This window comes from Lacerta agilis, chromosome 4 (assembly GCF_009819535.1).
Source record: "Lacerta agilis isolate rLacAgi1 chromosome 4, rLacAgi1.pri, whole genome shotgun sequence".
NCBI classification, from domain to species: Eukaryota; Metazoa; Chordata; class Lepidosauria; order Squamata; family Lacertidae; genus Lacerta; species Lacerta agilis.
Window position 1 is genome coordinate 12,449,563 of NC_046315.1, and position 23,353 is coordinate 12,472,915.

Here is a 23,353-nt window from a genome sequence, read left to right on the forward strand (position 1 = left end):
CACTGTCTTGCCTACTAAGTACAATGAAGAGATGTAAAAAAAGTAGTATTTACCCAACAGGTTAATAATCCCTTCATTATATGCTGCAAAGAGTCTAATGGCATCTTTGAAGAGAAGCATGAAGGCAGCATTAATTACGCCATTTGTAAGTTCATTACTGTTGACCTGCCGGTGAGAAGAAAGAAGTTAGTTCAATTTGAAAAAACACCCACAGCCATCTCCTGTCTTCAGTATGCAGGGCAAAGATTGGTCTCGCCTTTTGAGATTGTGCATTATAAATTTGTGACATGACAACCTGGTGAAATAAGGCTCTCGTTGGCTTTGGTAACTCTGCAGCAGTTGCACAAGTCTTAAAAACACACAAGCGGCTTTCCAAGTGACAAGGGGGTGTGCCAGTGATCTCCAACTACCATGCAGGTGTTGGGGAAAGTTGCTACTGTAGTTGGTGCTCTCAGTTCCTATCAGAACAGCTGTCTATTGCTACCAAGAGAACATATAGTTTAAGATATTTAGCGTTTGCCAACTCAGAAAAATTACCGCTTGCATCACCAACACATATTAGACTAAATTTGAACATTTTTTTACTACCTTTAGACAGAAAGGGCAGAACAGGGCATTTATAAGGCATTAAGAGGTAGTGTTTTATGAAACCAGGAGTAGGTAGTCTGGCCTTTATCCATGCCGTAACTAAAACACTTACATTGAAATCAAGAAGTGCATCCATCTGGTTTTGTATTATTGGTACTGTTTTTAGGAGTTTCTCAGTATTCATAGTCCTCATTACTCCGTCAGCACTAAGAGAAAGGGGATGTGAGAAACACATCAGTAAGCAAAACATATTTGGCATGATGCACACAGAGATGGCTGACAAAGGGCGTTCCGCTCTTCTCCCTCCCCTTTTCCCTGCCTCTGCAACCCACGTGCATGCACAAAAGCAATATGCCAGACCGCTAATGATAACAGGGGCCTGTGTCCAGCTCTCACTCTCTGCCCAGTCCATGGAATCTGTCTGAATCCCACAGGGAAATCTGGATGTCTTGCCCCAACTTCCAGCCCCAGGAGTTGGGAGAGTGGGCCTGCAAGGAGAACTCCCATGGGATTTCTGGCCTTTTGACTCTAGGTGTAAATGATTTGGGGGAAGAGGAGCGTGGTGCTAACACCGGCAAGCTTTGTGGTTTCATTTGAATGTTAAGTTATTGGATATTGGTAACTTCAGGTTTAGATATATAAGACATTTTATAATATTTTAAATCATTGTGTAGTTGTATGCTACAGTGACTGTATTTGTGAGTTAAACTACTTAACTCTCTCCTGCTCTAGGTTTTTAAGCAGGGGTTGGATGACCATCTGTCATGGATGCTTTAGCTGAGATTCTTAAAACTCAAAAGTATTGCATTGTGGGGGGAAGGATTGGACTAAATGACCCTTGGCGTCCCTTCCAGCCCTATGATTTTATTATTCTACTTGCTGTGAAAGCAAGCAAGAAGATCAACAGCAAGAGAAACATTACTAAGTTGAGAGTAACTCAAGAGCTATCCAAGTTCCTAAGTGTCTCAGTCAAGTTTTCAAAGGTGTGTCATGACTATTAAACATTTTAGACTCAATTAAAGGAACAAAAATGGCAACGCAGAATTCTACTCATCTTTCTATTTTTTTATACTCTTAATGTCAGTCATTTCAAATTTTCAAGAACACAGAAGTCCCGAGAACTTTGAACTACTTTTCAGTACAAGCTGTATCAGCTGGTGTCCAATGAAATCACTGTGTGAGTTGTTCTGCTTGTGCAAAGGAACTTCTCCTGTCCCCCTCAACCCCTCAAATCTACTCTGCCCTTAGGTAATAATGCTTATGAACTTCCTATAAAGGAATGAATAGTCACTGTTAAAGCAGTATGATGGACTAGATTGACATCTGGTCTGACACAGCAAGGCTCTTAGGTTCATTATCACATACTGCCTTTTAAACTTTCCAAAGTTTCAAAAGACATTTGACACACAGCACAAAGCATCGCTGTTAAGATAACACAAATCTAAAGCTTCCTTGGGCATGTAGAACTAGTCACATAGTTGACTGCAATCCCAAGTGATTACAGGCTGGCAGAGAAAGGATAAAAGCCTGATAGCACAAGGCACAGGGATGGGAGCAAAGGGCTGGACTTCTATGGAAATGCAGGTGCTACTGGTGAAGAGCTTTTGGAATGTCTCTTCTCCCAGAATACTTGACAAAACACCAGCATTTAAAAGCTCACTCAAATACGCTCCATGGTGTTGACTCCCTCTAGTACATACTTTTGAGTTTTAGGAATTTTATATCCAAAATTCTCTTCGAGGACTACCTTCCTTTCTCAGCCTTCATCAACTTAAAAGCCCTTGCCGCCAGCTTAAATAAAAATAAATAAATACTGAGTTTCCAACTTCAAGTCCAGAATTAATTATTAATTAAACTTGCTTGTCACTTGTCACTTTTAATTGTCAAATTTACTATGACTGCTTTGACAAAATGTGTTTTGTGGAAGCTGCAGAATTCACTGCAGCTATTTAGATCAGCACTACATCAACCCTCTGATCTGCAAAGTTCTTCCTTTCCCAAAAGCACACACACATGCACACAGCCTTCCAATTAAAAAACATACGAATAAAAAACACCTGGGAACCAAATCATTACCTAGCTGGAACACAAAGCACAGTGGTGTAAAAACAGATATTGGTTCCATTGGTAGCAAGACTTAACCTTCTAGAGGTAAATTATTTGTTTGAAGTTGCATTTTTACATTTAAAGAAAAATATGAGTAATTAGAACAGAAGCTATAAACCGCAAGCTACACCTTAAAATAAATTTATTCCAGACAATGTCATCCTTACCCTCTTTTTACTTTTGTGAAATCAAAAGCTACTTGTCTGTAGGAAACTGCTTTTTCATTCAAATACCTGCTATATCTTCTGATAAATGTGGACATATCATACCCTAAAGAAGAGAAAGACAAAACAAATTAGCTCCCTATTTTGTATGAACACTTATGACTAAACATTAAGAAAGTTACAATTTAAATTCACAGGATCATCATTTGGATCCTATGGACAAATATATCTAAATTACTGTGAGAATCAAAGAAATTAAAAGCACAGATTTCCATATACATGTGATTTCAGACAAAGACATGCCCTGAGCTTCCTCTTCTCCCATATTTCTCCTTTGACTAAATTAGAACTTGTACATCTCACTCTCTAACTGTAGAAATCATTTTATGGGCCAGCTTCATTAGCTGTATACTAAAGATGATGTCTCTGTTATTTCCTTATGAATGTTAATGGTTCCATTCGGGGGGGTGGGGTGGACTTTTTACTATTGAACTGCAGTGTCTATTGTAGAATATAGAGAAGTTCAAATATCTTTTAAGCACTTGGGAGAGGTCTCCACCAGAAGGGTTACACTTTTCAGAATGATAACTGAGTCCTGAAGCAATGATGCTGCTATAAAGAGACCTTCAAGGATGTCATGACTCACTTGAAACAAACCAAGTGATTTACCTTGCAATCCACTTTTGTCCAAGAAATTGCTCAAGTTAAACAATGTGTTCCTGGAAGCCAGATACTGGATAAAACGCTAGAAGGGATAAAAAGACTTTGGATTATTTGACTGAAATTGTGCATAGCTCTTTGTGTGTATCTTATCATTAACGTAGAGTGACCCAGGTCAGAATGCCTATAAGCCAGGCTTCCCCAATCTGGTACCCTCCAGGTTTTGGAACTACAGCTTTCATTAGCCCAGCAAGCACAGTTTGGGTCTCAACCTACAGTTTGGTGTAATGTCTGAATTGATTCAGCTGTGATGTGGTGAGTACAGAAGAGAAATCTTCTCAAATTGTCCAATCCAAAAAAGAAACCAGAGTAGTTCCCATGCACACTGATCCAAAGGCACCTCAAATGCCTGCTTTTTAAACTGAACTATCCAAGTTGATGAGCTAGAGCTATTTAGCCAGGAATACCATCCTAGAAGTCAAAAATAGGTATTCACCTTGTAAGTCGTACCACAGTGCATGCAGTCTCAAGAAATGTAAGGCAGGTTCTGAATACAAATATTTTTGTGCTCATCCTTTTAATTGGGGTGGGCATAGTGTGTTCTCTTTCAGTTTCTTATATTTAACTTGTAACAGTGTCATCATGCTGCAGTTTGCTTGGCCACAGCAACTGGCAATATGAAGTACAGAGTGGTGAGAGGCAGTGAGTGGGCAGCCCAGGTGAGCTGCAGACAAACAGCCAGAACATGATGCAGCAGGCTGGCTGGCTACTGGCCATCTTCTTCATCCCCAGCCAGCCTGGAGATCATCTGCTGCTTCCACATCCCAAGCAGCTGATCAGGATGCAAGAAGAGCACCGTGGTAATGAGGAAAGTGGCCAGAAGTTCCAGCCAGCCAGCATGTGGATCCACTGCTATCACCTACACCACATACCAAGCATTGCAGATAAGGCAGCAGCATGCAGGATAAAGGAGCACCCCTAAGGAGAAGCAACTGGGCCAAAAGCAACATCCCCAGAGTTCCAAGGCTGCCCTTAATGCACCCACCCTGCCCCCTTGTTCCTTTGCCTGAGCCAAATAATGACTAACTACACAGACACGAAGAAACACCCAAGGTGGACAAAGGAAGACCCTCCATCTTTCTCACGGCTGCAACCCTTCATTCAGCCTGGGGATTGGTAAGATTTAAAGGGGAGTGTGGAGTTTGGTGAGCCATGCAAGCAGGAACACAGCCCCCAGTATATACTGGATGAGCATTTTAGGTCTTGTTTTACTGCTGTTTTTATATTTTTCTTGTTGTATTTTTTTTGTCCTATAAGTCACTTGGAAGCACTGGTGTAAAAAGAAGCAAAAGACTATACAGTCATACCTCTGGTTGCGCTTGCTTCAGGTTGTGCGTTTTCAGGATGTGACCACACTGAACCTCGAAGTACCGGAATGGGTTACTTTCGGGTTCAGTGCTTCGTGCATGCACAGAAGCACTAAATCGAGCTTCGTGCATGTGCAGATACGGCACTTCATGTTGCGAACGGGGCTCCGGAATGGATCCCGTTCGCAACCAGAGGTACCACTGTATTAAGATAAATATATATTCTAGCACACATTGAATCCCATTTGGACAAGAAGACTGGATCACTACAACTATGACCTACTCTGAACAGTGAATGAACTTACAATCATTGGTGACATTTAGCCAGTAAACAATTTAACCATGTGGTAAACGATGCAGACTTCAAATGACTCATAGTAGTCCTATTTATTCCTCAGCCAGCCCACAAGTGCCTTTTCCTTCTCTGATAACACCCTCATTAATGCCAAATACATGAACTGAGCAGTATAAATAAAACTTTTGTAATAGCATAGTATGAGGTAAGGAAATGTTTTAAGAATGAGATCCTGAATGAATTTCACATGGTGATGTGGCACCATTGTTCTGCAAAATGCCCTACTTCTTCTCCCCTCCCCTTCAACAGGAAAGATTGTTTCTGTGATATAAATTAATTCAGGCAATATGTAGCCAGAAAAATAAAAAATAATCAATCATGTTCAAACACTATCCTCAGCATTCTCCCAAGTTATGATTGACCACATGCATTAAGGAAATGTACAACCGAACAAATGTGTTAATAGTTTTACTGAAGGGATGATATATATTTAACCAAAACAAAACAAAAAACTTGTTTGGAGATGTGGAACCTAAGGAAGACTGTGGAATGCAAAAAGTAACATTACTCTTCAGAAGTTATTGCAAGCTGATTATTTCTAAACTGCCCTTATTATTGGTCCCCCCCCTTTCTGAATTTTATATAGTTCAATTCTGTATCTGTAGACAAAATTAACACTAACAATTTTCACAAATACTATAGATCGAGTTGTTTAAACTTGACCAATATCCTCAATCCCTAACCACTGGCCATGCTGGATGCAGTTAATGTGAGGTAAAGTCCTCAGGAATACAGGTTACCAAACCCTGTTTTAGAGACACTTACAAACTTATTTATGGCATGTAAGAGATCAAGATCATCCAAATACGCTTTCACAATTTTTGCCAGGGAACATGCATTAGTTAAGCCTCAGGCTGTTTTTAAATACCATTCATTATCCCCAATGCAGGGCAAAAAGCCAGGTTGCACTGAATAAGCCAATTCTCTAATGTATGAGTGATCTGCAGTAATAAGTTACCTCATTTCCGTACACCATTAGATGGTGCGTTGTGATGAGTGACTTGAATACCACCACCCAGCTACTGTTCATTGTCCTTTCGAACAAGCTGTCCGCCAACTGTGGGATATTTACGTTCATCTCATTTGTGCACTGTATTAAATCTGCAACACAAAGAAATTCTCATTGATATTTAAAACAGCAACAGGTTCCATTCAATGAGCGAAGAGAGAATTCTATGGACTACTGGCTGCATTTGCACATCACGTTAAGTCATAAACTGATTTGCTATGGAGCAGAAGCCCACTACTACACATTGCTGAATTACTCCCTTCATCAAGCTGGGAGCCATAAACCATGAGCTTAGAGTGATGTGTCAACCAACACTCATTATTATATTATTATTTATTGAACTGATTAGTCTTTTTAAGAAAACTTAAAGCAACTTACAAAATATAGCATACAACCAAACCATGTTTGTTCTCGCAAACAAACCAGAACTAAGTCAGTAACAAATATTGGCTTAACACTGTGGTTTGTTTGGTGAGAAAGACAAAAAGGACTGGGTTCCAATAGTCACACTAAACCAGGGTGTGCAGTTTCTTGTTCCCAGCTCAAAGGGAAGAATGCAACAGGAGTGATTCTGCAGTGTGCACTAGCAAGCTGCTATGTCATAGTAAGTCACAGTTTATGGCTTTCTATGACATGTGAACACAGCTGCTCATTTGGTGTAGGATTTCCAGGGCACCTTCAGATGATGCAGGGAGACTGAGACCCAAGAGTAACAGTACACTCTAGAGCATATGCCCCAGTATCCTCTGCACAATGCAATGATCCCATGGCAAATGCTCCGGGTTCCTCAGATTCCCTGAAGGTTAAGGGGGGGCATGGAGAGAAAATGAAGCAGGTAACTAAGACTTTAGAATGAGGTATGCACTGGAAGCTTTTTGTTCAGAAGAAGAGGGGGTGGAGACAAAAGTTTAATAAAGCTTATGAACAGCATGCAGAACAGTTTCTATTCATCCTCACCACACCAAAATTCAGTGAAACTGATGGGTGGTAGATCCAGCAAAAAGTAATCACTCTTCATACAGTGCAAAATTAACATACGAAATTCATTAACATCTCTATTGAAACAGTCTTTTAAACTTATGCGAACAGAAATAGAACATGACATTCATGAAAATAGAGTATAATGCAAAGTCCCACACTGACACCTATAGAGGCGGCAGTTCATTCTTCTCACACAAGAATCCACCCAGACCTGCCCCCAATATAGCCAACAAGAAAAGTTCTTACTGATGTCTTAACTGCAAAGTGATGTAGCCTCAATAAGTTTATCAAGTGCATGCCATAAAGAGGGGTTGCTCCATGTGCCCACAGATCTATTTTCATAGTTATACAGAACCCCAAGTAAAGGTTCTTAAGACTTTAATCATGGGATTTCGTATGAGAGAAGACTCAAGTTTACTGTACTTAGACCATCTAGAGCTTTGCATGTAGTAATCAGATATCTAAACCAAAACCAGCATACTTAACTTTACAATCTGACCATGTTAATAAAACAGGGCAGCAACATTTACCAGCTGAAGTTCCTAAAAAACATTTTGAGCAAAGTCTGTAGTATAAACAATAGTAGTCAACACATGTTACTGAACTACCAGGTCCAAAAGACAGCTGTACATGGAAAACTTTACATTCTTCTTTGGCGATCACTCATAGCCGAGTAAGATTGTCTTCCATGCATGAATCTAGTTACAGGTAGGTAGCCGTGTTGGTCTGCTGTAGTCGAAACAAAATAAAAAATAAAAAAATTCCTTCCAGTAGCACCTTAGAGACCAACTAAATTTGTTCTTGGTAGGAGCTTTCGTGTGCATGCACACTTCTTCAGACTGTGCATGCACACGAAAGCTCATACCAATAACAAACTTAGTTGGTCTCTAAGGTGCTACTGGAAGGAATTTTTTTATTTTTTATTTTATTCCATGCAGTTTGAAAATCAAAATGGTTATTTTGTGAAAGCCAGTTTGTACTAGTCCTCCCTGCCCTACAATGTGCTACTCCAATAGTTATGTTAATACAACCAAAGTAGGCTAGTTGACTGTATCAATATGTACACACACACACACACAGAGAGAGAGAGAGAGAGAGAGCGCTCTGAAAGAAGCACCAGCTGTCTTGCCAAACCTTTACTAGTTGTGTTTCCAAATGAGTTATAAAAATCATCCTCTTAGGAGGCACAATGCTCAGTTCATCCCAGAGACTTGATTTCTGGAGACCGAGCGGTAGCAAGGCCAATTGCTCCAAGCCACAAGTATGCAACTCAAGAGGAATTTAGCCATGTTAAAGGACTTGAAGGAGGAATAAGAAGATAAAGCAGATTCAACAGGCTAGAGACATAGCAAACAGGTCATCTCTATCAAGAGCATTTGTTTATTTTCAGACAGATTGTACCAACAGAAAAATTGGGAAGTTGCCTTTGATGCTCATGCTTCCTTCCCCACAGCAGAAAATGGCAAAAAAACCTTCTCCAATTTTGCATGACTAACCATTCTTTGTGAACCCAAAGCCACTGCGAATTTCACCCTAAGTACCATCCTGGGGGGGAAAGTAACATCTGAATGGCACCAAAGTAGCTTTTCCAACAGTTCCACAAGCATCAACTTTCCTTAAAAAAAATGCAATTCTAGTTCCCCACTGAAGTGCTGCATAAAATGAGTCATGTTTGGAACACTATCTGTATACCACTAGGGCCACTTCAAACTAAACTCTTCCATATGCAAGCACTGAATGCAATACTGTGTTCCAAATATTAATACATGCCTAATGTGAGAAGTGGCTTAAATTTACTCATGGGTGCTGGAATCATGTGAGAACCCAACTTTTCTCCTTTCAAAATAAAACAGAAACAAGGAAAATAAAAGCCAGCTAAAGGCTTTGACCATTAGCAAGAATAAAGCTCAACACCAATACTTTCTTCAAAGTTAGAGACTTATCTTTGGCAGCCATAGGAATACTTAAGCGATTTAGCAGATTAAAAATGTTAAAGCAGCATTACAGCCATCTAACCTAACCGGGCTGCCAAGATTTAGTTTAATGGTTTTAATGTTAGAGAGCCCAGGAAGAAGGGAACGGAGGAGACAAGAGCAGAAGACAGCAAAAGAGTCTACAGGAAAAAACATACAGAAGCCAACCCTTGGTTTTCTTCTTGCCTGAAGCTTCTGTAAACGGAGTCTTAGAAATAAAGACTTTAGAATACTCATTGATGTAGTATTCACTGTTTCCTTAACGAGCCCAAATAGTTTCCTGCCTCCAACTTTCATGACTAAAATGTTAGCTTTCAGTTGCTGTCAACTGAAGTAACTTGTAACAAATCCAACCACTGTTCAGCTTTATATAATGATGCACCATTCTATAGGTTTTGTTCAAGACTCAAGGGGCTATAAACACCTAGCTTCCAAAGACCTTTAAAGTTTTGGCCATATGGGGAGTGTTACTTATGTGCTGGTTCAAGACAAGGGTTTGTAAAATAGGAAAGGAAACACAAAGCTCTCTGGATTCAACTTTTGGTTGGGGCTTACATCATTCACACCTACAAAAGCAAGCTGCAGACCAAACACATGCCAAAACTATTAGTTTTGTGCCCAGTGTCTGCATATTTTCTGTGTTTTCATTGCCGCCTCCAAGTTTCACTTCATACAATGTTCTCATTCATATCCAATAATCTGGAAGCATTTTTAAGTCTCCAATCTACCATTCTCTGGAAAAGAAGCCTCCCTCCTCACACCACATCTGGACATGTCAAGAGCTCATAAGGTTTGATGGGCATTGTGGAAATTTAACTAAAAAGAGCACACATAGCATTTGGTCTTCCACACCTGTTCAGAAAGGATTCAATGACTTTAGAACATGAAGAAACTATACAATGCTGTAGGGCTAGTACAAAGACTAAAAGCAGTTTTCAAGTTACCGTAAATTCAGGGCCATTCCATTGTCACGGGTGGGACACTTGGACCATGGTTTTTTGTATTCACACATGTGTAACAATGTAAATATACATAAAAATTAACAACCAAAATTTAAACTATGTTCTTAATAAGATACTGAACATTTTTCTAATTTTTTAAATTATTTTTATAGATATTTTTGACAATTTTATTAAATGTTAAAGTATTGTCACGGGTGGGACAAAAAAAGGACATGGCGCTTGAGAGTTGGGAGTTGGGAGGTGAATCAATGATTAAACTCAGCATATCTGTTTAAATCAATGTTTATTGGTTACAACTATGCAATCAGAAATTAAGTTTAAGAAATTTAACGATACAAAATTAAGGAAAAAATGCTGCCACGGGTGGGACAATCATCAGAAAACTTTTAACTTGAACACTTCTGTGAGGACTACGTGGGTGGACTTTTGAAAAGAAGGTCCATAAACTAAACTTCTTTTGTCTTTAGCTTTAAAAAAATGGTTAGACTGCATGTTTGGAATCTTCCTCACCAAAGTCCAGCACTCATCTAGCATTCTTATCAGGCTCATTTTTCATGGAATGGCCCTTCAGTACAGGGCTGCCACCTAAAATGACATATCCATGTGACATTCTTTTTGCGCTTCTACCCTGTAATGATTCAGCACACCTAGCAGTGTTGTAAGTGATATCTCAAAGGTTTACCTCAGCCAATGATATACTGGGCAGGAAAACGCACAACACAATATCCTGATATAGATGCACAATATCCTGATACAGTTAAGTGATGCAATGTTCCACAGGAGAAATTTGATACAGGGATGCAGTTTTTGGAGGTAGAATCAAACATAATATGAAGTTCAAGCTTCAGTTCAAACACATTTAACATATAACAGAAAATGCGTCATGCTTAAGTAATAAGCTATTCAAAGAGCAAAACACTAAGATAAGGAGTGGCTTCATTTCCTGTCAAAACCCTTTAAGCTAGCGCTGGCAAAAGAATACTTTTAAAAGACCAGGATATTTAAGTACAAAAGGAAGAGGAGAAATTTGGATCCCTTTGAACAAATGGCCCATGCCAATTTGCTGCTTGGAGGTATTTTCACAGGACATACAAAAAGTATTCAAATTTTAATTATATCCTATTTTTATAGTTAAGGTGATACAAAGACCCGTAATATTTTGCAGATAAATTATTGTGGTATAAGCAGAATTAAACCAAGTAAAACCAAGATGCCCTGATTTAATAGACACTGCAGCATGTCACATGCATTTAGTGCATCTCAAAAACTGATGGCAAGATCTGCACAACAGCTCTAGGGACTGACCCAAAGGGCAGCAACTGAGCTCCACTTTCCTCCAGCTTATTAAGTTCCTCACTCACTGACTCACCTTCCCCACCACAAAAAACCCCACTTCTGGGGCTCTAAGAATGTAAGAGCTGTGCTAGATCAGACCAAGAGCCCTATCTAGTCCAGCATCCCCAAACACTCCTTTGCAAAGCCAACTTCCTGACTCTCTTCTGCTGAATTCAGACTTCCGAGTCTCACAACTTCAATTAAAAATCATGTTTCTAGTCCCTAAAGCTGCAGACAGAAACAGAAGCACACACAAATTAAGGGGAGGGACCCAACAAGAATTAGAGAATTTGATGTTTAACCTCACATTTTACTTCATTTGACAACTGACCTGAAATTATCAGGAGGGAATAAGCCCTATGCATAACTTTACATACTGTGAGGTAAAGGCACATTAATACCATAAAAAGGGTGGGGAACAGTGAGACATAGTCCATACCTGTCTACCTTTTTATGTGACCCTTTGAACTTTATAGCCTTATCAAATTGGTTTCACCTTGATCTTTATCAGGCCATTATTTCATCTCTGTGGGGGATAATTAGCCACGTAAGTAATTTAAGAGACGCAACTGTCCAAAGGGCAACACCAACACAAGACTGGTAGAAACAAAAAACACGTTTCTGCCTCCTCGCCAAGCAAAGTTTAGAACAGTGCAGAACAAGACGAGTGTAGAACAGCCTTCCTTCAAAGCCTTTTCACTGTAATTTTGTGAAACAAAAACTTACTTGACTATTTTGAGCAAGACTGGATCTGCCTTCTCCGTATACTTTTTCTAAATGGAGACAAGCAAGGATCATCCAGGGAATTGCCTGGGAGCGATGAAAGCCCCCCTTTCTGTTTATTTCCAAGTTTCCTTAGCATGTTTTGCAAAGGACCTAACTGGGAGTGCTGATGAGGGAACAGGAAACAAACGTACTTGCCAATCTCTGTGTGTTATGAAGCCCATTCACTAAGTGCTCCTCCACTAAGCAGAAGTACCTAACAACTCCCAAAATTTTAAGATCCATAAGGTTGTCTCAGTATTTGTATGAAGTAGGCCCTTCAGAAACTCATTACTTCCATCTTCCAATTAATTTAAGCTTCAGTATCACCAGGGAGCATTTTTTTTAAATTTCATGCCCCAATACCATTCTGCTTCAAAGCCATGAAGGGGAAAACTTTTACCGTACTGTTACCGCCCTGAAAGTTAGATAGGTCCCTTAGCTTTGCTGTGAGATGTGGAAAGTCCAAGGAAATACATGTGAAGCAAACACATGCTTATCTAAAGTCTTTTAAATAGTAACATCTTTCACTAAAGGTATTCAGCTGCAGACACAAGCACAGTGGACTAGTTTAAGGGACTTCTTCCGTGATCCCTCGTAGCAGAGTAAGATTGTCACCATGAACAGTGAGCCTGTAAGTGACTGTGGAGGCCAATTCTGGATCTACACATCCTTCCACAATGGGGACATAGGTTTCCAGGTGGCAGTTGAACATGGTGAGAGTTTGCCAAATGTACCCTTTTCAGATACCTGAAGAAGTGTACATGCACATGAAAGCTTATACCCAGAACAAACTTAGTTGGTCTCTAAGGTGCTACTGGACAATTTTAAAAAATTTAAAAATTTATTTTATATGTCACTGACAGTTTGCTATAATATTTTAATGTAGGTGTGGGAAGCCACTTTCCCGAAACCACAACCAGTGGGAGAAATTAGCTGATGGCAGGATTAAATCCTGCTGGGTGTTGCTTCACCAATGCATTCCTTGTGGGGAAGGCACCAGTGACACAGACCCCTGCAACCAACAGGACTGATCCCTCTGTCACCAGTTTGTGAACAAAATACAATCTTAATTCAATCCTTGCAGGGAAGACACTGGCAAAGCAGATCCCTGCAGCCAGCAGGTCTGAACTCATCATTCGTCTACCAGTGAGCGGAGAGTTCAATCCTGATGGGTGCTGCTTCATGAGGCTTTCCCCCTGGGGAATGTGCTGGCGAAGCAGACCCCACTCCCCCACAGATCAACTTTGACAGGTGGGTAGGACTTCCCATCTATCAGCCACTTGATGCTATCATGATGTCAGATGATAGAACAGGTGGTTGGCCTCATCACCTGCCAAAGTTGGCCCATGGGTGTGTGGGGTGGATAAAGATCTGGTTCCCTGAGCCAGATGCAGTTAATGTTTTAATGACACATGGATAGCTGGGCTACAGCACTCTAAACACAACCCAGGACTTGATCAGCCCAGCATGCCATGTAAAACGTCAAGCATCATGTATCTTTAATGCTGACATTATTGAAGGTGGCTTTATGGAACAGTATACTAAATATCCACTGCTATTGCCATGATGGCTAAATGGAACCTTCCATATTCAGAGGAAGGAGAGACAGCAGTAAGGGGCAGCTTTTGACTGCATGCCCCGCTTGAGCTTCCTGGCGGCATCCTATTAGTTACTGTTGGAAGCAGAATGTCAAGCTAGATGGACTTCCTTGATGCAGTAGGACTTCACGTTCTTACAGATAAGCACCAAGAGAAAAATATTGTTCTCTTCCAGTTTATTATAAATATGTCTACATACCTTTAGCTTTTCCTATATCCTGGCTGCATCTGGGATATACCAAAGGAGTTCTAATCTGAGCTTACTCAAGCAAATGAGCCTGACACCCTGAAGAATGAGGTGGGAGCAAGCTGGCTTGAACCTTACATTGCAAATTTCACATGTGTTAGTTTAAAATCAAAATCAACCTTGTCTACCTCTTTTTGACAGGGAACATAAGATATACCCTCAGTCTTCTGTACAGCTGCATAAACCATAAGAACTACAAAGTGGTGAATTTAAGTGCTATTTATAGTTCTTTAACCTTTTCTGCCATCCCATTTTAAAAATAAATGGAAATGCCCAAGAACCTAACTAGAACAAGACAGTTGTTATAACATGTACTTCTTGGAACAAAAACTTGTTCTTACAAGAGCGGGTGCATACTGCCAATCTAACAAAGAATTCAGATGGTTTGTCGTAAAAGATGTGCCCTGCCTAGAGCTTGTGTGTTTTATTTTATTTGGTAGAAGACTAGGGCAAGGAATTATCATACAATTATCCTACACCGGACTGTTTTTCTTTAAATAAAGTAGTATCCTTGTGTATTAACCAGTGAGAGTAGGACAGGAATTTGTCACAGTTCTGATAGATATAGGACACAATACAGATTTTAACCTCTGGGAGAAACTTTGGAAAAGCGACTTTAAATTTACAGCATGTTATTCTTTTGAAGGAGAACCACCTGAAAATGATTCACAGATGGTATTTAACTCCAAGTAGGCTTGCTAAGATTTACAAGACAGAATCAGATCAGTGCTGGAAGTGTAAAGAGGTGGAGGGAATGTTCTTTCATATGTGGTGGACATGTAAAAGGGAAAAGTATTGGGAAATGATTTATAATGAATTGAAAAAAAGTTTTAAAATTACTTCCCCAAAAAAACAACAGAGTCCTTTCTGTTGCGGATAATTCAGACTGAAATCCCCAGGTGTCAGGAAAGGCTATCTATGTATGCAAAAACTGCCGCCTGTGTTTTGTTAGCCCCAAAATGGAAAATGAGTGAGGTCCCAACCAAAGAAGATTGGCAACTTAAGTTGACAGAATATGCACAACTTGCAGACTTAACATATAGAGAACAAGAAGAACATACGTTGAAAGAAGGTTGGAAAACGTTTACTGAATATGGAAAGTAATTGTGTACAGAACCAGATTCCATGGATATTTCTTTTCACTGTTCGAGGTAGAGGAAAAAATGGAAGCGAGCAGCTCCCAGGACATGCATAAATATTTTGCTAGATGGGGAAAGATAACACAGTACTATGGCAGCTGCCAGGAGCTTCATGAGCCAGTAGGGATACTTGCACATTTCTACTCTTGGGGCAATCACAACTCACCAAAGGAGAGCAGCCAATTCCAAATCAAAAAATAGCTGCAATATATGTTATGTGCCTTCCGGTTGTACCTTGCAGCTCAAAAGCAGCTAATCAAGAATCAACTACTCAAACTGACTGGCATTAGACTAGACAGAGGGCGGGGTGGGGGTGGGGAGATATGCAGCACTCGAATTTGGCTGCTTTCAATTTTGGTTTGAAAGTAAAGGTCAATTCAGGTTAACATATTGAGTCATAAACAATTATACACACAATTATTCCTCTCAAAACCCGTCAGATCTTTGCAGGTATCTCAAACAAATCCAAAAATACTTTTACAGGAAATGCAGGAATCCATACAGTTTAATGACAAGACAATCCTGAAAGGGTATGAGTGCAACATTAGCAAAGAGGCTTATCACTTGGGTAAATATCTTTTGTAGGAGGAAGACAAAAGACATTCCTAGGGACTAAAGAAGCAGAGGCAAGACAGACTTTGACATCAAAAGTCTTAAATCCAAATACCAGGAAGTTTTAGACAACTATGCACCTAATCAAAGTTCACTTCTCTTCCTGTTATTAAAACAAAAGGAATGTAGGTCTTAGTGTTAATTATAAGCCTTTTGGTAGTCATCATCTAGCATCCTTCATCATACTAGCAGGTAGCTGCACTTAGAATTGTTCAGTGTACAAATAACAACATTCAAGGTTTGCCTAAAGTTGCCCTCCTTGCTACACTGCTCTTTAAACATACTGTCCAGCTGGCTGGGGCTGATGGGAGCTGAGGTCCAAAACATCTGGAGGGCACCAGCTGGGGAAAGCTGCTTTAGCAGGAAGTTCATTTCAAAGCATACAAACAATTGGGGGGGGGGGGTTTACATAACTTTCACAAAATTTTTTAAAAGCCATGATACAATGGTTAGAGTGTTTGACAGGAAGCAAAGAAACCCTGGTTCAAACTCCCACTCAGCCATGAAATTTGCTGAGTGACCTCGAGCCAGTCAGTTTCTCCCTCCCCAAATTCTCTTACAGGGCCACTTAGGGATAAAATAGGGAGAACCAGGTTAAAGATTATGATTATTTTTATATCCCACCCTTCCTCCAATCCAGAGCTGGCAAAAAAGATCAACTAGGGCAGGGGTGGCCAACTTGCAAGAGACTGCGATCTACTCACAGAGTTAAAAACTGGCAGTGATCTACCCCCTTTTGGGGGGTTCAGGTTGAGGTTGTTGAGCTTTTTTCAGGAAGGAAAGCTCTATTGGGGGGGGGGGGGCTTCAGGGCAAAGATGTAGAGCTTTTTTTAAGGGAGCAAAAGTTGCTGGGCTTCTTTGTGGGGAGCCAGTGATCTACCACAGCTGTTCAGTGATCTACCAGTAGATCATGATCTACCTGTTGGACATGCCTGAACTAGGGGAAACAAGAAACATTATAACAAGACCCATAGTTTAAACCACAGAATCACAAATCAGATACAGTGGGTGACTATAGCATACCCCAATAAAAGCAAATATCAATTAAGATCAAAAAGCTTGGACAAATAAAAAATGTCTGTTTAAATGTACCTACCACGTGAGCCAAATGAATGTCACTTGGGAGAGAGTTCCATAAACTGAGTACTGCCAATAACACAGGTTGGATGGTAATGCAAGAGATGTTCATTTCAGTACAGTACTTAATTCTCCAGACTTCAATAAAATGCCATTGCAGGTACATTACAAGAAGCCAGATGGCCTTACTGAGGATTCTCCCCTTCCCCCACTTCCCATGTTAAGCTGTACAGCAGGCATGTCCAAAGTCTGTTTCGGGGGCGTAATCTGGCCTGCTGGTGGCAGTTTATTTCCTGGGGTAAATCCCCAAAAAAGCTCAACAACTTTGTGGTAAAATTGAAAAAAATACTCAACTTTGGGGTAAAATTGTATAAAAAAGCTCAACAACTTCAATCCTAAACAAAGCTTTGGTTGGCCCTCAAGCATGTTCACTTCATCAAATCTGGCCCTCTTTGGAAAAAGTCTGGGCACCCCTGCTCTACAGTAAGATTACACAAAGGACACCTCAGTGGCTATTCCGCAGCTCTGCAGAACTGAGGTACACAGATGTGGGCCAATTTACATTTATATGGAATATGGTATATGGAATTTTTTAAATAAAAAAGTCTAGTTCTTGCAATGATTGGCCAGACAGCTTCAAACTGTCTATACTTATGGACAATAGCTCTCCAGGTTTTCAAATAAGAGCATTTCCCAGCAATATAGGCTTCAACATGCTATAGGTTACTTGCCCTCCAAATCTGTATCACAATATGGCCAGGAATTCCCTCTTCGAACCTACTCCACCAACAGTAAGCCATTTAATTAGATTTAAAACATCCAATATATTACTTTGCAGAGGAATAGCCATCTTAACTCTGTGGTAGCTAAAACTAGAAGTCTTATGGCACATTAAAGACTAACAAGTGCATTATGGCATAAGCTCTCATGGATTAATGTCCATTTAATCATGAGATCATTGCATCTGATCAAGTTTATTGAAACCCATAAGGTCTGAACATAAGGCGTCCAAAAATATCACGAGAACCACTTCCTTTCTTTGAAGAGCCTCTGATGTCATAAAAGGAATGAATAGCACTTGAACTGTAGAACTGTACAGGCTACAGTAATGTTTCCCAACAACATGACCATAAAAAATACAGACTTCAAAACGATGAAGTTTTGAAACTGATGTGGCTGCTGAGAAAGTTAAACTGTGACAAGACTTAAAATATGCCATGTAGGTTAACTACTGCTGTTCTTCAGATTCATGCCTTTTTCTAAAGAGAACAAATTCCATTCAAGCTTTCATATATCCTGCAGAGCCAAGGGTCAATGGTGAAAGCATGTTAGCTAGGCTCTCACTGAAGAACTGCTTAACACAGCTAAGTAGTTTGGGGTGTATGGCCTCTTGTTGATGAAAAACCATGCCAGAGTTCAAATGTTACATATATTCCCAGGCATATCTGCTGAAACAACTTAGTATGATAATACAGAAGGTATGTGAACAGTAAAAAAATATACCCAATTATCTAAGAAAGCAGCACTGAGAATCAAATTAAAGTCTATCATTAATGTCAACTATGCAAATATACCAACAATGAATATTGGAAATATATGTACCTCTGAGTAAACATGAAATGGATTGAACTGCATGGAGCCTAACAACCAGCTTCACAAATAAAGCTGCTTGGCCACCACAACTGTGATTAACTGTGGACTAGATGATCCTCCAAGACCCTACCGACTGTACAATTCTATGATTCTATGAACACAAAATCAAGGCATGTGAACATCAACAGTTAACCAAAAACAAGTTTGTACAGGTTGCATTTAGCACAGCATACAGGTGGAGCATAATGGATAGATTGGGCAATGCTTTAGGAGACAAACAAGGATTTGGGTTTCATGATATGAATGTATGCATAGCATTCCCTGGATAACTATATCAAATTACCAGAGCTTTCAAAGACAACTCAATGATTACACCAAGGCTGCATGAGATATGCCGTACACATTGCTGCTTACACAACATATCTATTAGGATCACACATAGAAGTAGAATTCATACTTATCTGAGAAAACATCACTAGTATCTTATGCATACGGCATGGAAACCTTGTACTGTATTTAGTCATAAACATAACTATACTTGACATACTGGATGACGTAAGACAGAACAATCCAAACATTTTTATCTAGGCTTCCTGTTGGTGTCATTCTGAAATTTGAGAAAAGCACAACTTATGTCCATCCTAAATGTTCTGAAATTTAAAATGTAACCAACTATTATGTGGTGCAGAGATACAGGAAATGTATTGCAGAGATTTTGACTGCATTCTGTCTTGGGCACTCAAAATAGTTCTAGAGACAACAGTGAGCCTCATTGGCCATAATTTTTAATGTCCCATTCAGAGATGGTAAAATGGGTAGCAGCAGTACTCTGCAGCTAGCTAACAGGTGCTACAAAGAAAAGGAAGATGAAAGGTGACAAGTGATTACTTATCCTCTTGCCCAGATGTTATGAGGGGGTCTTCCAAATACTAAAGATCTTCCCAAAGGGTTTTTAATTATTGACGGAAGCTCACTTAATGTGCCAAAGGTAAGATTAGTCAAAATGTGTTTGTGGTCTATTGTAATTTTGCTGCTGGTATGATATACTGTTACCATAATCGGTTTTTCCAGTACATGATTTGACTTCCAAAAGAGACTGCAAAAAAATGGAATGAAAAACCAAACAACTTACTTTTATTCAAAATGGGGCATCCCTCAGTAAACCCAGCTTTGTTCCCTTGTTAAAACATCTTGAGTACAAATGCAGGCCAAAGGAGTATCTTGAGTTAGGTAAACTCCAAATCCATAGCTGGACAATTTATCAGATACCATGTTACATAAAGCAGAGACGGAGAAAAAAGGTTCTCAATGTTTCCTACCGTACTTATGATGGCTATTTATAAACTCCACTATCAGAAAATGAATGAGGGAGTGCTGTTGCTCTTGGTCCTGCTTATGGACTTCCCATAGTTAGCCATTGTGGGAAGAGGAAGCTGCACTAGATAGGCCTTTTCAGCTAATATTTTTTATTATTAGGCTCTTCTGCACTGTCTAGTAGTCCACTGTCACACACAAAGTCTCCCCTCAGTATTTTGAAGCATCACACACATTGGTCTACCTTTCAAAATTTCTGTTTTTTAACACTGATGAGCCATTTTATTGTCTTTTTCAACATTAACCTCAAAACAGTCCAACCGCTTTTATCTTTTCTGACTTTAACAATATTCTTTGCTTATTCTTTTTATCTCAAGCTATAAATTGTGTGTTTGTGCTAGGGAGATTTATCATTTTCTGGGTTTAAATATGGGATCAGCTGGTAGACAGCCAATACTTTGTGCCATACTATATGCTATGATTAAAACTTGTTGCAGAGATAAAGTTACCACATGCTGCACTATGCATCAGCTCTCAATAAATAAAGCTGGGAAAGACAAACAGAATAAAGCTGCCATTTAAGAGGCCCTTTAGGCAAACATTAAAAGGTACAGCTTCTCCTACCCCCACTTTTTATTAAATCATCTTACCAGAGGCAGCTACTGACCCAAGTTTGAGGAGGTGGGCAGATTTCAGGCTTGCAGGATCAGGATTGTTTTGTTCTAAAACCTTGAGGTCCATCAACCAAAGCCTGGGGCAAAAAAAATACCTAAAGAATTAAATTCTGTGTCCAGGAATTTGTTTTGATCACCAAAATTAAAATGGAACTTATTACCACACACACACACACAAACAACCTCCTGCTTATCCCAAGTTTCCATCATTTCAGCAATAAAATTTAGGCCAGTGAAGAGTCATTTTGTTGTTACTGTTGTTGAACAACTGGGAGGCATAAATCCTTGTTGATACACCACAAATAACCTAACAGTCAATCAGCAGATCAAGATCTACTGGTATATTTTGTCTATCTTTGGCTTGCCTGACAAAGAAGGAGGGCTTGAAAATCCCTATGCTAATCAAGTATTGTTGCACAAATCTTTAACTCCAGGGCCTCAGGAGTCCTCCAATATTAATACAATCACTTATCACTCTTCCTAAAGATCATTATTAACCCATTGCTTTGCACAGCAGCACTGAAGTGTGCAACAGGTTAAACCACCAGCATTAAAATAAGATATCCTAAATAATCATTGACAGATACTTTCATGGTAAGATTAATGGGCATATGAGAAAGGACAATGTACAACCTCCCTGATGGTATCGACTCTGCATACCAAGATTCAGCAGGTTTCTGGAACAATGCCATTCGGTGTGGCCATATTTCAAGGAGCCAATTACAATTAACCAACATAGTATAACAGAAACGTAATCTAAGAAGGCATTTTACAAGCTGTATGCTGCTTCTGCTCTGAATACTATTGGAAAGTCTTTCATCACTTGGCTTCCAATGTTACAATACCACATTCTGCCCACCTTCCTTGCATCCTTCTTGACATCATTTTGCAACAGAACCCAATAATTTTATTAACAAGGATTTTACAGTAAGTCAAAGATTAATGAAGGAGCATTATGAATATGAAATTGCTTTGCTTTTATGAAAAGCGTAATAGCCAGAAAGTAGTTCCATCCATATGGAGTATAACTGACACATGTTGGCATACAATGTGTTGATTTTAAAGGCAGGGAAAATCCTGTTTTTGTTTGAGTCTAAGGGCTTCAATAATTGTATTGACAGTGTCACAGGTCCAACACGAACACCATTATAAAAGACCCAAAGCCACCAGTAACCTGTCAAAGCCAAAAATCTGTAGGCTTTAGTTTTAAAGAACATGCATCCATACACCCAAAATAGCAAATGCCTTAACTGAACCATATAAAGTATCCATAGAATAAGAAGCCCTCAAATCTTAACTGCTTGTTTAAACCAAGGTGTAACAAAAATTAGCCATGACATTAACTCATTGTACAGCTAACAACTATTGAACAAGAAAGTAGTATTTAGTCAGGCCCAAAGCAGGCAGAAAGCTATTATAAGTAAAACCAACACTGCAGAAAATATCCTAGCAGATGTGGCATGAAGTGTTTCATAACTTTACAAAACTATAATGGAAAGAGCAATGCTCAGAAAGGACTCTGTCGGGGGGGCTTTACACACTATCACTTGAACTCAAGTAAAATGCCTTGCATGATCAGTGGCCCTGTTTTAATGGAGACCCTCATCTCCACCCCTACTATGGTGTGGGTGGGTGTATGCCTAATAACATTTAACTGAACTCAAATACAAGACCCCTGTTTAACACAGTGAAGGTCAGGGTCCGGGGGAACATGAGGTACACAAGGACATTGGGATGACATTTGCATGTGCATTCACACTTTAAATGTTCACATGGTCAGACAAATATCTGAACATGCCTCTAGTTTTCTTAACCCAGTTTTTCCTTAAAAAAAGAATTGACTTTAGTAGTTGCCACTGCAGTACACATATTTTGCCCAAGTTATCATATAGAGAATAAGCATATACTTGACATTTAAATGCAATACTTCATTGCTAGTTTTACAGTATCCATTATGCTCATCATCAATATCTAATCAAGCTGGAATGAGATTACTTATGAGCCTGTTTGACTACCACTGACCTGAATATGGAAAAGTGTAGCTCAGAAGCTGGGAACATTTAAGTATTCCTTGTCCCTTGAGTGCCATGCCAAAAAAAGATCTCAAATTAAAATTGTAGCACACATACTATGCAAGAACAGAAATAAGCACCTCTGTACGAAAAAAGTGTAAGGTTCTACAGTACCATACGGTAATAATCTAATATGGGCTGCAGGCTGAAGCCTAAAACCTAACCTAAACCTTGGCTGACTTCATGCCCTAGGTATTGTCCATTTAACCACAAAAAGTACCAAGAATACAGAGTTAAATGAGTTTGCCCTTTGCAAAGTCATAGGGTGCCACTCAGGAATTTTACATAGTCTGTTATCTATGTAGTACTGTATTAAGTGAAACAAGCATGTAGAGAACAAGTGGCTTGAAAGATGCTGTAAACCAGGAATCTGGGATTCAGATTTTTCTGCACACCCTTGTTGCATGAAAGACATTACAGTAATGTTAACAGGCGCCTAATCAAGAAATATAAACTCTGTCAGGGATTTTTTCATTATAACAAGTGTTGATGGATTCTAGATTTTATTCATTGCTGGGCAACTGACAAAAGTAATCTATTGCTGAATAAGATTGTTTTCTACCTGAATAATTAGTTCATCTCCTATACCTGGATTAACATAGCATCAGACAATATTCTAATCTCATTTTTTAATTTTCTCAATTTATTTCAAGTACTTATACACTGTCATTTAAAAAACAACAACCAGAAACCAGTTTACAAGAAATCAAACAAAATTAAATACTTGAGATGATATGAGTCTATTTCAACCCTGACTAAAAT

The 23,353-nt window shown here is 39.4% G+C and overlaps 1 protein-coding gene across 10 annotated transcripts in view; it reads right to left on the reverse strand.

The window, feature by feature from the left end:
• The window catches only part of PICALM (phosphatidylinositol binding clathrin assembly protein), a 64,266-nt gene that overhangs the window by 32,487 nt on the left and 8,426 nt on the right, over positions 1-23,353 (reverse strand). For 9 of the 10 annotated variants that reach the window (XM_033146074.1, XM_033146081.1, XM_033146080.1 and 6 more), the window contains exons 2-6: positions 6,199-6,341; positions 3,528-3,603; positions 2,862-2,964; positions 701-794; positions 54-165 (exon numbers count right to left, since the gene is read on the reverse strand). In XM_033146074.1, coding sequence (XP_033001965.1) covers positions 54-165; positions 701-794; positions 2,862-2,964; positions 3,528-3,603; positions 6,199-6,341 — 528 coding nt within the window. The remainder of the gene's footprint in view (positions 1-53; positions 166-700; positions 795-2,861; positions 2,965-3,527; positions 3,604-6,198; positions 6,342-23,353) is intronic. The other variant, XM_033146082.1, reaches the window with a different exon arrangement.